The sequence below is a fragment of the Cervus canadensis genome, chromosome 21 (genome assembly GCF_019320065.1).
Source record: "Cervus canadensis isolate Bull #8, Minnesota chromosome 21, ASM1932006v1, whole genome shotgun sequence".
Taxonomy (NCBI): domain Eukaryota; kingdom Metazoa; phylum Chordata; class Mammalia; order Artiodactyla; family Cervidae; genus Cervus; species Cervus canadensis.
Window position 1 is genome coordinate 16,789,354 of NC_057406.1, and position 14,893 is coordinate 16,804,246.

General features: G+C 42.4%; 1 protein-coding gene and 1 pseudogene across 1 annotated transcript in view; one reads left to right on the top strand and one right to left on the bottom strand.

Annotated features, from left to right (window-relative positions):
• LOC122423127 overlaps positions 1 to 14,893 on the bottom strand; it is a 308,231-nt gene that overhangs the window by 49,263 nt on the left and 244,075 nt on the right. Inside the window, 3 exon segments of the mRNA XM_043439907.1 lie at positions 1,901 to 2,221; positions 4,402 to 4,722; positions 6,903 to 7,223. Coding sequence (XP_043295842.1) covers positions 1,901 to 2,221; positions 4,402 to 4,722; positions 6,903 to 7,223 — 963 coding nt within the window.
• On the top strand, positions 10,541 to 10,714 carry LOC122423822 (annotated as a pseudogene).

Consider the following 14,893-nt stretch of genomic DNA (forward strand, 5'->3'; position numbering starts at 1 on the left):
GGGTATCTTCCCGACCCAGGGATTGAATGCATGGCATCTCCTGCGTCTTCTGCTTTGCAGTCAGATTCTTTACTACTGAGCAACCCAGGAAGCCCTATTTCCACCTTCAGTTCAGTTCAGTCACTCAGTCGTGTCTGACTCTTTGTGACCCCATGAATCGCAGCATGCAAGGACTCCCTGTCCATCACCAACTCCCGGAGTTTACTCAAACTCATGTTCATCAAGTTGGTGATGCCATCCAGCCATCTCATCCTCTGTCGTCCCCTTCTCCTGCCCCCAGACCCCCCCAGCATCAGGGTCTTTTCCAGTAAGTCAACTCTTCGCATGAGGTGGCCAAAGTATTGGAGTTTCAGCTTCAGCATCAGTCCTTCCAATGAACACCCAGGACTGATCTCCTTTAGGATGGACTGGTTGGATCTCCTTGCAGTCCAAGGGACTCTCAAGAGTCTTCTCCAGCACCACAGTTCAAAGCATCAATTTTTTGGCCTCAGCTTCTTCACAGTCCAACTCTCACATCCATACATGACCACTGGAAAAACCATAGCCTTGACCAGACGGACCTTTGTTGGCAAAGTAATGTCTCTGCTTTTTAATATGCTATCTAGGTTAGTCATAGCTTTCCTTCTAAAGAGTAAGCATCTTTTCATTTCATGGCTGCAATCACCATCTGCAGTGATTTTGGAGCCCAAAAAAATAAAGTCAGCCACTGTTTCCACTGTTTCCCCATCTATTTCCCATGAAGTGATGGGACCAGATGCCATGATCTTAGTTTTCTGAATGTTGAGCTTTAAGCCAACTTTTTCACTCTCCTCTTTCACTTTCATTAATAGGTTTTTAGTTCCTCTTCACTTCCTGCCTTGGCTCAGGTCCAATACATTTAGACAGGATTGAGCCCTTATTACATATCATTTCAGGTTCTTCACTGCCCTTAGTTTCGCTTCAGCTTCTGTGTTGTAATTGTCAAACTTCAGGTTTTCCTGCAACCTCAACATCCCCACAAATAGGATGTGAGCTCCCCACTCTGGTGAGCAGGTGCACCAGTGTGATGAGACAGTCCCCTGCCCAAATCCCCCATCTTATCCTCCCCAGTGACCTAGTTATATTAAAAAGCACCAATGAAATCCCCTAATGCTTTTTTGTAGTGTAACTACACCCTGACCCTGGGCATTGTCACTTGTCCATGGGTCTTCAATCTTGCCTTTGTGTCACTGCTGCTTCGTTGAGGCTGTCTGTTGTCACTTCCCCCAGGTACCCACCTGATAATACTCTGTATCTTTCAACATAATAAACTGTATTTGCCTGAAGCTCTCCTCTAACCCCTCTTGTAGCCACACATGTCTGAACATCTCATGAAAGAATACAGGCTATCATGATAAGGTCCAACACAGCAGTTGTACCTAAACGAAGCATTTGAGCTCAACCTCCTGCCTCCTAGACTTCCCTGGTGTGTCAGATGGTAAAGAATATGCCTGCAGTGTGGGAGATTCAGGTTCGATGCCTGGGTTGGGAAGATCCCCTGAAGAAAGGTATGGCAACCCATTCCAGTATTCTTTCCTGGAGTATTCAATGGACAGAGGAGCCTGGCGGGCTACAGGTCCATAGGGTCATAGAGAGTCGTACATAACTGAAGTGACTTACTTTACTTTTACTTTTTTTCCTGCCTCCTGTGACACATCATAGAAACTGGAGGGCCCAGTGACTATGGGTCATGAGACTTTCTCTCCAGGGCCAAGCAAGTCTTCATGTTCCTTTGAGCACCTAATGTTCAAGACATGACTCTGACTGCAGTCCTCACCCAAGAGTGTACTAAAGACAGTGATCCATATTCACATGCTATTCTCAGAAAGAGACAGAGGATTTTCCAGCTAAATATCCCCTCCCAGACCAGACAGGGACTTACCTGAGCAGACTGCTCCAGCATCCCCGTCATGGGATAGGCCCTCAGAAAGGTAGTTTTTAAGAGGAGGATAACTACACTCCATGATAGAAGATTCTGTTCCATTGCAGTAAATATACTGGAACCAAATGGGGCCAATCCCTGGACCAAAATGAGCCCCTCTGGAAGCATTAATGGCAGCTCCACACTCCAGTTCTCTGCACACCACAGCTGCTGCCTCCAAGCTCCAATTCTGATCATTCACTGTGCCCCATTTTCCTTGGTGCTTCACTTCCACTCTCCCCTCACAGCTGTGGGCTCCATCCTTCAGCCGCACCTCCCGAGCTGCAGAGGGACAAGGACACAGGAGACATTTTAGGAGATGATGCGGAACTATAGTGGTAATATTAAAAAATGAAATCTCTGACTTCTGAAAAAAAAATCCTGTGTTCAGCATTTCTTGACTTCTTTGGTATAAATATTCCCACATGGCCAACTTTAAGCTCCCAATGTGCCATCACTGAACCTGGAGCAGGAAGGGAGGCACCAGGTATTTCTCATGAGCCTGTAGAACCAGCTCCAGCCTGTCCACCAAGGACAGGCCTCCAGAGACTCTGGATGCTGCCCTCCCTGTAGATGTGCCCAAGGCTACTAGGGCCCAGCTTCCTCATCTCAGTTACAGTTCATGGCCCAGGATCCAAGGAGGAATCGTCCCTCTCTTTCCCTGTCCATAGGGAGCATCTCATCCAGCTTAGGAACAGAAGGCTGGAGTAACAGGCTCTGAAGTGTCCTGATTATTCCAGCTACCTGGTGTTTGTGTCCTTGTGTAATCCCCACACTCAAATGTACCTAGTAACATGCGTCTAACAAACAATTTGGCAACAGGGATGAGATGTAATTTAAGAGATTAGATTTCAAGATGACTCTGGTTTCTCCTTGTTGATCTATCTTGCTCTCCCTTTTGTCATGGCAAACTGAATAGAACATGTCGTATAAGAAAAAAAAATTGGCTGCTCATTAATACATTAAAACCTAGCTTACTTTGACTATAGTGATAAGAAATAAAAGGAAATTGACAAAGAGAAAAATACTAAGACAGAGACTTATATACTACCTCAAATTGCAAAACATCTGTGCTAAAACCGAAGTTGCTAAGAACGTGAGAAGCCAATGTCATGTAGGAAAAACCCTAAATGTGCTAAGAAAAATTGCCAATCTTAAACTATATTCAAAAATCACCTTTTTAAAAAAGAATAAAGCCCTGGAAAGTGACATCATGAAACTGATGATGTAGGAGACAGCAGCTTCCTTCTCCTTCCTCAACAAAGATAGATTCCCTTGAATCTTTTTGTCACTTCCACAGTAAAATCATAAGGGATCTCCAAATTCATCATTTTGTAAATATGAACAATGTACAGATTTTTGCATGTCAATCTTACCTCAAACAGGAGTTTTTAAAAAGAAAAAGAATTCTTTTCTTAGCAAACTCAAGAGTATCATCAAAGATCTGCTAGCGGTGAGATTGGAAAAGATATTCCAGCTGTTATCAGAATGTCTGATGAATTTTCCAGAGTAGAAACCCACCACAATAGTTGGAATTGAGGAAGATATTATCAAATATCACAGCAAGCTGGGAATATCTTTGGTAAATACTGTGACCACCCAATCACATTCTAGTTTGCCCCTTGGCTCAGGTCAAATACATTTAGACTGGACTGAGTCCTTATTATGTATCATTTCAAAGTTCTCTTAACCTCACTGTCCTTAGTTTTGCTTCAGCTACTCTGTTATAATTCTCAAGCATCAGGTTTTCCTGCAGCCTCAACATTCCCACAAATAGGATGTGAGCTCACCACCCAGGTGAGCAGGTGCACCAGTGTGATGAGACTGCTGCAAATCCCGTATCTTGTCCTCCTCTGTGACCTACTTACATTCAAAAGCACCAATAAAATGCCCTCAATACTTTCTTTCTATAACTTCACCCTGACCTTGTTATTGTCAATTGTTCATTGATCTTCACACCCCATTTTGGGTCTCCACTTCTTCGCTAAGCCTGTTCTATTGGTACCTACCCTGTATACTCATAAGAGGATACTCTCTGTAGAAATTGTGAGTATAGTAAAGTAAGTTTGCTTGCACCTCTTGTATATGCTCTTCTGTAGTCCCATTTGTTTGACCATCTGATGCAAGAATACAACAAGCTACCATAATGAACCTAATTCATAGAGGTCCATCCCAGTAGTTGTATCTGCATGAAACATTTGACCTCACACTTCCACCTTCTATGACAGACCACAGAGATTGGAGGGCCCAGTGACTATGGGTCTGGAGCTTTTTTCTCCAGGGCCAAGCAAATTTTTATGTCCTTTTGAGCACCTAATGTTCAAGAAATCATTGTGTGAGTGGAATCTTCAAAGAAGTATGTTCTAAAGACTGTGATCTAAAGACTATGCTCATAGTTTCTCTGGGAATAAAACTGAAAGGTTTCCTACTGTGAATCTCCTCCCAGACCAGAGAAGACTTACCCGAGCAGATTGCTCCAGCATCCTTGTTATGGGAATAGCCCTCAGTACGATGGTCTTTAAGAGGAGGATAACTGCACTCGGTGATAACTGACTCCTGCCCTTTGCAGTAAATATAATGAAACCAAACAGGTCCAATTCCTGGTCCAAATTTAGACCCTTTGGGAGCATTAACAGCAGCTCCACACCTCAGCTGTCTGCACACCACATGTGCCTCCTCCATGCTCCAGTTCAGATCATTCACTGTGCCCCATTTTCCTTGGTGCTTCACTTCCACTCTCCCCTCACAGCTGTGGTCTCCATTGATCAGCCTCAGCTCCAGAGCTGCAAGACAGACACAGACACAGGTCACAGGAGAGGTTTTATGAGACAGTGCAGTGGTGTGCTATTAAGTATTAAAAAAAAATCTTCTCTCTGAGGGGAAAGCTCCATGAGTAGCATTTGTTGACTTCTGTGGTATAAATATTCTCTCCGTGGTCAACTCAAAGCTCCCAATGTGACACCACTGAACCTGGAGCAGGAAGGGAGGCATCAGGTATCTCTCACAAGCCTGTAGAACCAGCTCCAGGGACCCCACTGAGGATAGGCCTTCAGAGACTTTGGATTATGCCTTCCCTGTAGATGTGCCTAAGGCTACTATGGCCCAGTTTCTCTGTCTCAGTTACAACGCATGGCCCAGGATCCAGGGAGGAATCCTCTCTCTCCTTCCCTGTCCCCTAGGGAGCACTTCATCTAGCTTAGGAACAGAGGGCTGGGTAACGGCCTTTCAAATGTCCAAGTTATTCCTGTCACCTTTTGTTCACATCTTTGTATAGTGCCCACACTCAAATGTACCTAGTAACATGCATCTAACAAATGGAATTTGGCAAAGTGATGAGATGTCACTTAGATTTCAAGATGATTCTGGTTTCCCCTTCTTGACCTGTCTTGCTCTCTCTCTTGCTCTAATAAAACAAGCTGCCATGTTGTGACCTACTTATGGAAACACTTGCATGACAAAGAATGGAGGGAAGCCTCTCTCCAACAGCGAACATGGACTGGGACTCTCAGTTCATCAGACTGCCAAGGTCTGAATGCTGCCAACACCCAGTCGATTACATTTGGACAGTTACCACTCCTGGTTGAACCTTCAGATGATTGCATCCTTGTGAGACATCATGAGTCAGAGGACCAAGGTAAGCCATGTCAATTCCTGGCCCACCAAAGGTGTGAGATACTAGGTGTTTACTGACTTAAGCTGCCAAATTCAGCACTCACTTGTTGCACAACAACACATAACTGATGCAGGGCTTCCCTCCAGAGTCAGAGGGCAGGGGTGAACAAGCTGGAGGTTTATATGTGAGCCTTCACTGCTTCATCCAGGTGAGACTTCTTCCTGTGTGACCAGGTCTGATTAGCCCCTGCCACAAATCCCCCTTCTTGCCCTCCCCTGTGACCTAGTAATATTCAAATGCACCCATGAAATCTCCCTTTTTCTAATATAACTCCAACCTGACCCCCAGTATTGTCACTTCTCCATGGGTATTCACACCCCATATTGGGTCCCCACTGCTAGGTGGATCCTGGTCTATTGGCCCCTCTCCCATGTACCCATCTTATGGCCTCTGTCTTTCTAGGACCAGTGAGTATAATACACTTTGTTTGCCTGCTTCTCTCCTATACACCATCCGGTAGCTGCACCTGTCTGACCATCTCGTGAAAGAATACAAAAAGCTACCATGATGAAACTAATTAATTGAGGTCCAACCTGACAGTTGTGCATGTATGAAACATTTGAGCTCACCTCCCTGCCTCCTATGAGACACATCACAGAGACACATCACAGAGACTGGAGACTTTCTATCCAGGGCCAGTTCAGTTCAGTTGAGTCACTCAGCTGTGTCAGACTCTTTGTGAGCCCATGGACTGCAGCACACCAGGCCTCCCTGTACATCACCAGCTCCCAGAGTTTACTCAAACTCATGTCCATTGAGTCAGTGATGTCATCGAACCATCTCATTCTCTGTCGTCCCCTTCTCCTCCCACCTTCAATCTTTCCCAGCACCAGGATCTTTTCCAATGAGTCAGTTCTTCACATCAGGTGGCCAAAGTATTGGAGCTTCAGCTTCAACATCAGTCCTTCCAATGAATATTCAGTACTGATTTCCTTTAGGATGGAATGGTTGGATCTCCTTGCTAGTCCAAGGGACTCTCAACAGTCTTCTCCAACACCACAGTTCAAAAGCATCAATTCTTCGGTGTTCAGCTTTCTTTATAGAAAGCTTGGTCCAGGGCCAAGTTGGACCTTATGTTCCTTTGAGCACCTAATGTTCAAGAAAGCACTGTGTGACTGAAATCTTCATCCAAGTATGAAGTATAAAGACCACCCTGGTAGTTCAGTGGTTAAATATAAAGACCACCATCCAAGTAAGTTCTAAAGTCTGTGATCCATATTCTCATAGCTATTCTGTGAATAAGACTGAGGCTTTTTCTGTTGGGAATCCCTCCCAGACCACAGGGCTTACCTGAGCAGACTGCTCCTGCATCCTTGTCATGGGAATTGCCCTCAGGGCGATGATCTTTAACAGAAGGATAACTACACTCCGTGATAGCTGACTCTGGACCTTTGCAATAAATATAACGAAACCATATAGGGCCAATCCCTAGTCCAAAATGAGCCCCCTTGGGAGCATCAGTGGCACCTCCACATCCCAGCTGTCTGCACACCACAGCTGCCTCTTCCATGCTCCAGTTCAGATCATCCACTGTGCCCCATTCTCCTTGGTGCTTCACTTCCACTCTCCCCTCACAGCTGTGAGCTCCATCCTTCAGCCTCACCTCAAGGGCTGCAAGAGAGACACAGGACATAGGAGAGGTTTTGCAGACTTGCACCAGGGGTGTGCTGGTAAATATTAAAAGATGAATACTCTATTCTCTGGAAAAAAATCACTGTGAATAGAAAGTGTTGATGTCTGTGGGGTAAACATTCCCACCATGGCCAACTCTAAGCTCCCAATGTGTCACCACTGAACCTGGAACAGGAAGGGAGGCACCAGGTATTTCTTATGAGCCTGTAGAACCAGCTCCAGGGACACCACCGAAGACGGGTCTTCAGAGATTCTGGATGCTGCCCTCCTTGTAGAAGTGCCCAAGGCTATTAGGGCCCAGCTTCCCCATCATCTCAGTTGCAGCTCATGGCCAGGGATCCAGGGAGGAATCCTCCCTCTCCTTCCCTGTCCATAGGGAGCATCTCATCCAGCTTAGGAACAAAGGACTGTGGTAACAGGCTCTAAAGTATACCAGTTGTTCCTGTCACCTGGTGTTCATGTCCTTGTGTAATCTCCACACTTGGGTGTATCTAGTAACATGAGTCTAACAAATGGAATTTGGCAAAAGTGATGACATGTCACTTAAGAGATTAGTTTTTAAGACAATTCTGGTTTCTCCTGGTGACCTATCCTGCTCTCTCTGTCTGGATGAAGCCAGTTGCCACATTGTGAGCTATGTATGGAGAAACCCACATGATAGGGAATCAAGGGAGACCTCTAGCTCATGGAAGAAAGGGACTGGTGCTCTCAGTTAAACAGTCCACCAAGGTCTGAATGCTACCAACATCCAGGTGAGTGTGTTTGGGCGGTGTTCACTCCTAGATGAGCCTTTTAATAAATGCAGGCCTGTGATACATACCATATGTGTGTCTATAACTGGTGCCTGACCTATATGGGCACCTATACCTGGCCCTTCAATGCCAACTGGGTGCACACTTCTGGCACTGACTCTAGCCACTGCCACTGCCTGCCATGGTCCCTAGCCACTGGACCTGGGGGTACTGCTGAGTACACTAACAATCCTTACAGCCACTTCACATCTCCTGCAATGCTTGCCAAAGTCCTCAGAGTTGTCAAAGCACCTGAATTTATTATACATCATTCAGACAGATACTCAGGTAGAAACAGGGGATTTGAAGACTCTAATCAACAAATGGACTTAACAGACATACACAGAACATTTTATCCAACAGCAGCAGAATAATATTCTTCTCAAATACACACAGAACATTTTCTAGGATAGATCATGTTAAGCAACAAAACAAGTCTTAGCAAATTCAAGAATATAGAAATATTATCAAATATATTTTTTGAGTACAGCTATTTGAAATTAAAAATCAACAATAGGAGGAAACTGGCAAAATCACAAATATGTGGAAGTTCAACAACAAGCTCCTGGACAGCCAATGATAAAAAAGAAATCCAAAGGCATATTAAAAATATTCTTGGATAAACAAAAGTAGAAACACACATTCCAACACTATAGATTGCATCCAAAACAATTATAAGAGGGAAATTTTTAGTGATAAATGCATTCTTAAGGAAAAAAGAAAGATCTCAAATAGACAACCTAATATTACACAGCAAAGAACTAAGAGAGAACAAAGTAAACCAAAATTTAGCCAAGGAAGGAAAAAACAAAGATTAGAGCATTAAATGAAATAGAATATAGGAAAGTGATCAAAAAGATTAACAGAGGTCATTCTCAAAAAAAAAAAATTAAACAAAAATGACAAACTTTAGGCTATACTAACCAAGAAAATAAATGAGAAGATTCAAATAAATAAAACCAGATAAGAAACAGGGGACATGAAAACAGATACAACAGAATACAAATCATAAGAGACTACTATGGAAAATTATAGGCCAACAATTTGGACAATCTAGAAAAAATGATTAAGAAATTTTCCCTGGTGAATTCTATTAAATATTTATACAAGAAAACATCTGTTCTTTTTAAATTTTTCTAAAAATTGAGGAGTGAGCACTCTGCAAATCATTTTGCATTAGCCTGATACCAGAGCTATGTAAAAACACTACAAGAAAGGAAAATTACAAGCCAATGTCCCTGATTAATATAAATGCCAAAATTCTTAACAAGTTTAGCCAAGTGCATTCAACAACACACGAAAAAGATTATATAGTGTGAGCAAGTGGAATTAATCTCTAAGATGCAAAGTAGTTCAGCATGTGTAAATCAATAAATGTCATACACCACATTAATACAATGAAAGATAAAAATCATAAGACGATCTCAACTGATGCAGAAAAGATGTTTGACAAAATTCAACACTCTTAAATTTTTTAACTCTCAAAACTGGATATAGAAGGAACATTTCTCAATATAATATAAATCATATATGAGAAGCCCATAGTTAATATCAAACTCAATGTTGCCCTAAGATCAGGAATAAGATAAGCATCTCCTCTGTTACCAATCTTAATCCACATAGTACTGGAAGTCCCAGTCAGAACAATTAAGCAAAAAAAAATAAAATTATCCAAAGAGAAAAAGAAAAAGAAAATTTTCTCCATTTGCAGAAGACATGATATTATATATGGAAAATTCTAATAGTATACCAATAAAAACAACTGTTAGAACTAATAAATTCAATAAAGTCACAGGAGAAACAATCAATCTACAGAAATTTGTTGCATTTCTACACACTAACAAGGAAATATCTGGAAAAAAAGAAACAATCTCATTAAAACTGCATAAGAAACCATAAAATATTAAGAATAAATTTAACCAAAAAGATGAAATGCCTACCAATACAGGGGACACAGTTTCAATCTTGGGCCCAAGAAGATCCCACATTCCACAGAGCAACAAAGCCCGTGTACCTAGAGTCTGTGCTCCACAACAAGAGAAGGGACTACAGTGAGAAGGCTGAGCACTACAGGGAAGGGCAGTCCCAACTTCTGCAACTAGAGAAAGCCAGTGGGAAGAAACAAGGACCCAGTGAAGCAAAAACCAAAATAAAACAAAATCAAATAAAAAACAAACAAACAAAATAAAGCTGGAGAGACTTCCCTGGGGGTCCAGGGGTTAAGACTTGGCCTTCTTATGCAGGGGGTGCAGGTTGAATCCCTGGTCAGAGAGCTAAGATCCCAAATGCTTTGTGGCCAAAAAAATAAATAATAAAAAAGCAAACATAAAACAGAAGCAATATTGTAGCAAATCCAATAGAGACTTTAAAATGCTCACATCACCAGGGGACTTCCCTGGTGGTCCAGTGGTTAAGAATCCACCTTCTGGGGAAGTTGGCTGTGGCACAGAGGCAAGTTGGAATTGTCTGGAAAGGCTGAGAAGTTTCTCTGTGTTACAGACAACAATGGACACCCAGAATGTTCAGCCCCCTAAGTAGCAGCCAAAGATACATATCTGTGGAGAATGTCACACAGAAAATGAAATAAAATCAAGGGATCCCATCTGATGCAGATAGTGTGGATACAGAATAATGTACAAAAGAACGACCAAAAGACTGGTGGTTTTAGATGCTTGGTGAAACATGAAGTTCAGAGGAATATCTTATTTGGATTTAGATTTGCTGTTAATGTTGTATAGATTTTGATTAGTGTCCTTTTTTTTTCATTTATTTTTATTAGTTGGAGGCTAATTACTTTACAATATTGTAGTGGTTTTTGTCATACATTGACATGAATCAGCCATGGATTTACATGTATTCCCCATTCCAATCCCCCCTCCCACCTCCCTCTCCACCCGATTCCTCTGGGTCTTCCCAGTGCACCAGGCCCAAGCCCTTGTCTCATGCATCCAGCCTGGACTGGTGATCTGTTTCACCACAGATAATATACATCTTTCGATGCTGTTCTCTCAAAACATCCCACCCTCGCCTTCTCCCACAGAGTCCAAAATTCTGTTCTGTACATCTGTGTCTCTTTTACTGTTTTGTGTATAGGGTTATCATTACTATCTTTTAAAATTCCATATGTGTGTTAGTATACTGTATTGGTCTTTGTCTTTCTGGCTTATTTCACTCTGTATGATGGGCTCCAGTTTCATCCATCTCATTAGAACTGATTCAAATGAATTCTTTTTAATGGCTGAGTAATATTCAATGGTGTATATGTACCACAGCTTCCTTATCCATTCATCTGCTGATGGACATCTAGGTTGCTTCCATGTCCTGGCTATTATAAACAGTGCTGCGATGAACATTGGGGTGCACGTGTCTCTTTCAGTTCTGGTTTCCTCAGTGTGTATGCCCAGAAGTGGGATTGCTGGGTCATATGGCAGTTCTATTTCCAGTTTTTTAAGAAATCTCCACACTGTTCTCCATAGCGGCTGTACTAGTTTGCATTCCCACCAACAGTGTAAGAGGATTCCTTTTTCTCCACACCCTCTCCAGCATTTATTGCTTGTAGACTTTTGGATAGCAGCCATCCTGACTGGTATGTAATGGTACCTCATTGTGGTTTTGATTTGCATTTCTCTAATAATGAGTGATGTTGAGCATCTTTTCATGTGTTTGTTAGCCATCTGTATGTCTTCTTTGGAGAAATGTCTGTTTAGTTCTTTGGCCCATTTTTTGATTGGGTCATTTATTTTTCTGGAATTGAGCTTCAGGAGTTGCTTGTATATTTTTGAGATTAATCCTTTGTCTGTTTCTTCATTTGCTATTATTTTCTCCCAATCTGAGGGCTGTCTTTTCACCTTACTTATAGTTTCCTTTGTTGTGCAAAAGCTTTTAAGTTTCATTAGGTCCCATTTGTTTAGTTTTGCTTTTATTTCCAATATTCTGGGAGGTGGGTCATAGGGGATCCTGCTGTGATTCATCTCGGAGAGTGTTTTGCCTATGTTCTCCTCTAGGAGTTTTATAGTTTCTGGTCTTACATTTAGATCTTTAATCCATTTTGAGTTTATTTTTGTGTATGGTGTTAGAAAGTGTTCTGGTTTCATTCTTTTACAAGTGGTTGACCAGTTTTCCCAGCACCACTTGTTAAAGAGGTTGTCTTTTTTCCATTGTATATCCTTGCCTCCGTTGTTGAAGATAAGGTGTCCATAGGTTTGTGGATTTATCTCTGGGCTTTCTATACTGTTCCATTGATCTATATTTCTGTCTTTGTGTCAGTACCATACTGTCTTGATGACTGTGGCTTTGTAGTAGAGTCTGAAGTCAGGCAGGTTGATTCCTCCAGTTCCATTCTTCTTTCTCAAGATTACTTTGGCTATTTGAGGTTTTTTGTATTTCCATACAAATCGTGAAGTTATTTGTTCTAGTTCTGTGAAAAATACTGTTGGTAGCTTAATAGAGATTGCATTGAATCTATAGATTGCTTTGGGTAGTATAGCCATTTTTACAATATTTATTCTTTCAATCCATGAACATGGTATGTTTCTCCATCTGTTTGTGTCCTCTTTGATTTCTTTCATCAGTGTTTTATAGTTTTCTATGTATAGGTCTTTTGTTTCTTTAGGTAGATATACTCCTAAGTATTTTATTCTTTTCGTTGCAATGGTGAATGGTATTGTTTCCTTAATTTCTCTTTCTGTTTTCTCATTGTTAGTGTATAGGGATGCAAGGGATTTCTGTGTGTTAATTTTATATCCTGCAACTTTACTATATTTGTTGATTAGCTCTAGTAATTTTCTGGTAGAGTCTTTAGGGTTTTCTATGTAGAGAATCATGTCATCTGCAAACAGTGAGAGTTTCGCTTCTTCTTTTCCTATCTGGATTCGTTTTACTTGTTTTACTTCTTTCAAATACAACAATATACATATGATTTCATTTTAAAAACCTTACTGTATTTAGATATCTATTAATGGCTTATATAAAGATATGATTTTTTGTTCAAAAAAAAAAAAAAAAAAAGAATCTGCCTTCAAATGCAGGGGTCTTGAGTTTGATTCCTAGTTGGGGAACTAAGATCTCACATGCCGCGGGGCAACTAAGGCCATGCTCTACAACTACTGAGCCCTCTGTGCACTCGAGCCTGTGTACCACAACTAGAGAGAAGCCCATCTGCTGCAAGTGGAGAAGCCCACGCTGCAACAGATGCCACATGTTACAACTAGGAGTTCACATGGCGTAAGTAACATGGCATGCTGCAACTGAAGAATCACATGTTGCATAAAGATCAAATATCACACGTACTACAGGCAAGATCTGCTGCAGCCAAATACATAAAAACAAACATTATGGCAATGGTATGAAAATAAACACACTGAGCAATTAACAGAACTGAGAGCCCAAAAATAAACCCATGCATGGACAGTCAATGAATGTTTGACAAGAGAGGCAAGAATACTCAGTGAGGCAAGGATGGTCTTTTCAGTAAATGCTGTTAGGAAAACTGGATATTTACATGCAAAAGAATAAAACAAGATCCCTATCTTAGTACCACAGAAAAATAGACTCAAAATAGATCAAACACATAAATCTATTTAAGACCCAAAACCACAAACTCCTAGAAGAAAACACAGGGGAAAGCTCCTGGATGTGGATATTGCCAATGGATTCTTGGGTATGACAGCTAAAGCACAAGCAAAAAAATCAAAATAAACAATGGGACCACATTAACATCAACCTAAAAAGCTCCTGTAGAACAGAAGAAACAGTAGACAAAATGAAAAGACAATGTACAGAATAGAGAAGAAGAACTTACAAATCATGTATCTCATGAGGGATTAATATCCAAAATATGTAAGGAACACATATGACTCAATGGCTAATAATAATAATTAACTTTAACTCTCCGGGGAGAGAGAGTGCTCCCTACAGAGTCACAGCAGATCTTAGGAGGGGAAAAGACCATCCCAGGCCCCCAGCACATCAGGAGATATCACAGGGACCAGGGCAGGGGCTCAGGAACTTATACACCTGGGGCTGCACATCAACTGACCTCTACAGACAAGGGGTCCCCTCTCCTGGCTGTGGACTCCCCTGCTCCACAATGGACACCTGGTGGGAATAGGTGAGGCCAGCAGGCTGAGCCTCTCACAGAGTCCAGTGCTGCACAGACACATCAACAAGCAGAGGGGAGCCCAGGGGATAGGGAGAGAGGACCCAGAGAGAGGCAGGCAGGGGCACAATTATCTCTGATCTAGTTACATGCTGCAGACATGACACCCAGCCCTGTGAGACCCTGTGTGCTTCACGGATGAACAGACTCAGTCCCTGCTCAGCAGCACTGTTCCTCTCACACAGACAGGCTCCACACACCCTCACACTCTCTCTCTCACGCACATATGCACCCTCACACACAGACACACACCTTCACACACATGCACACGCGTGTGCGCCCTCACTCACCCTCACACACACATACCCTCACACACACCCTCACACAAACACACACCCTGACACACCACATATACACACATAAGCACAGAACCTACAGGAGCATAGACAGAGGAAACACGGGGACCCAGGGGCAGTGCTCACACACCAGGCACATGGAGCATGTGGGAACAACCCAGAGTCCCAGCTGAGGTCAGTCACTGGACCTTCCACACACCAGGAGCCATTGGGACTCCTAGAAGCTCCCTGAGAATGACGGAGATACTGCAGGGACTCAGGGTGACCCAGCTCGGTCCAGACCAAACCTCACTGCTCTGTAAAATCTGCTGCAACCACCACCAGTAGACCCCCCCACTGGAGAGGGACCAGTATTCAGTCACCGTGGTTCCTTTTTGGTAAAAAACACTGAGGCCAGGTTCCACA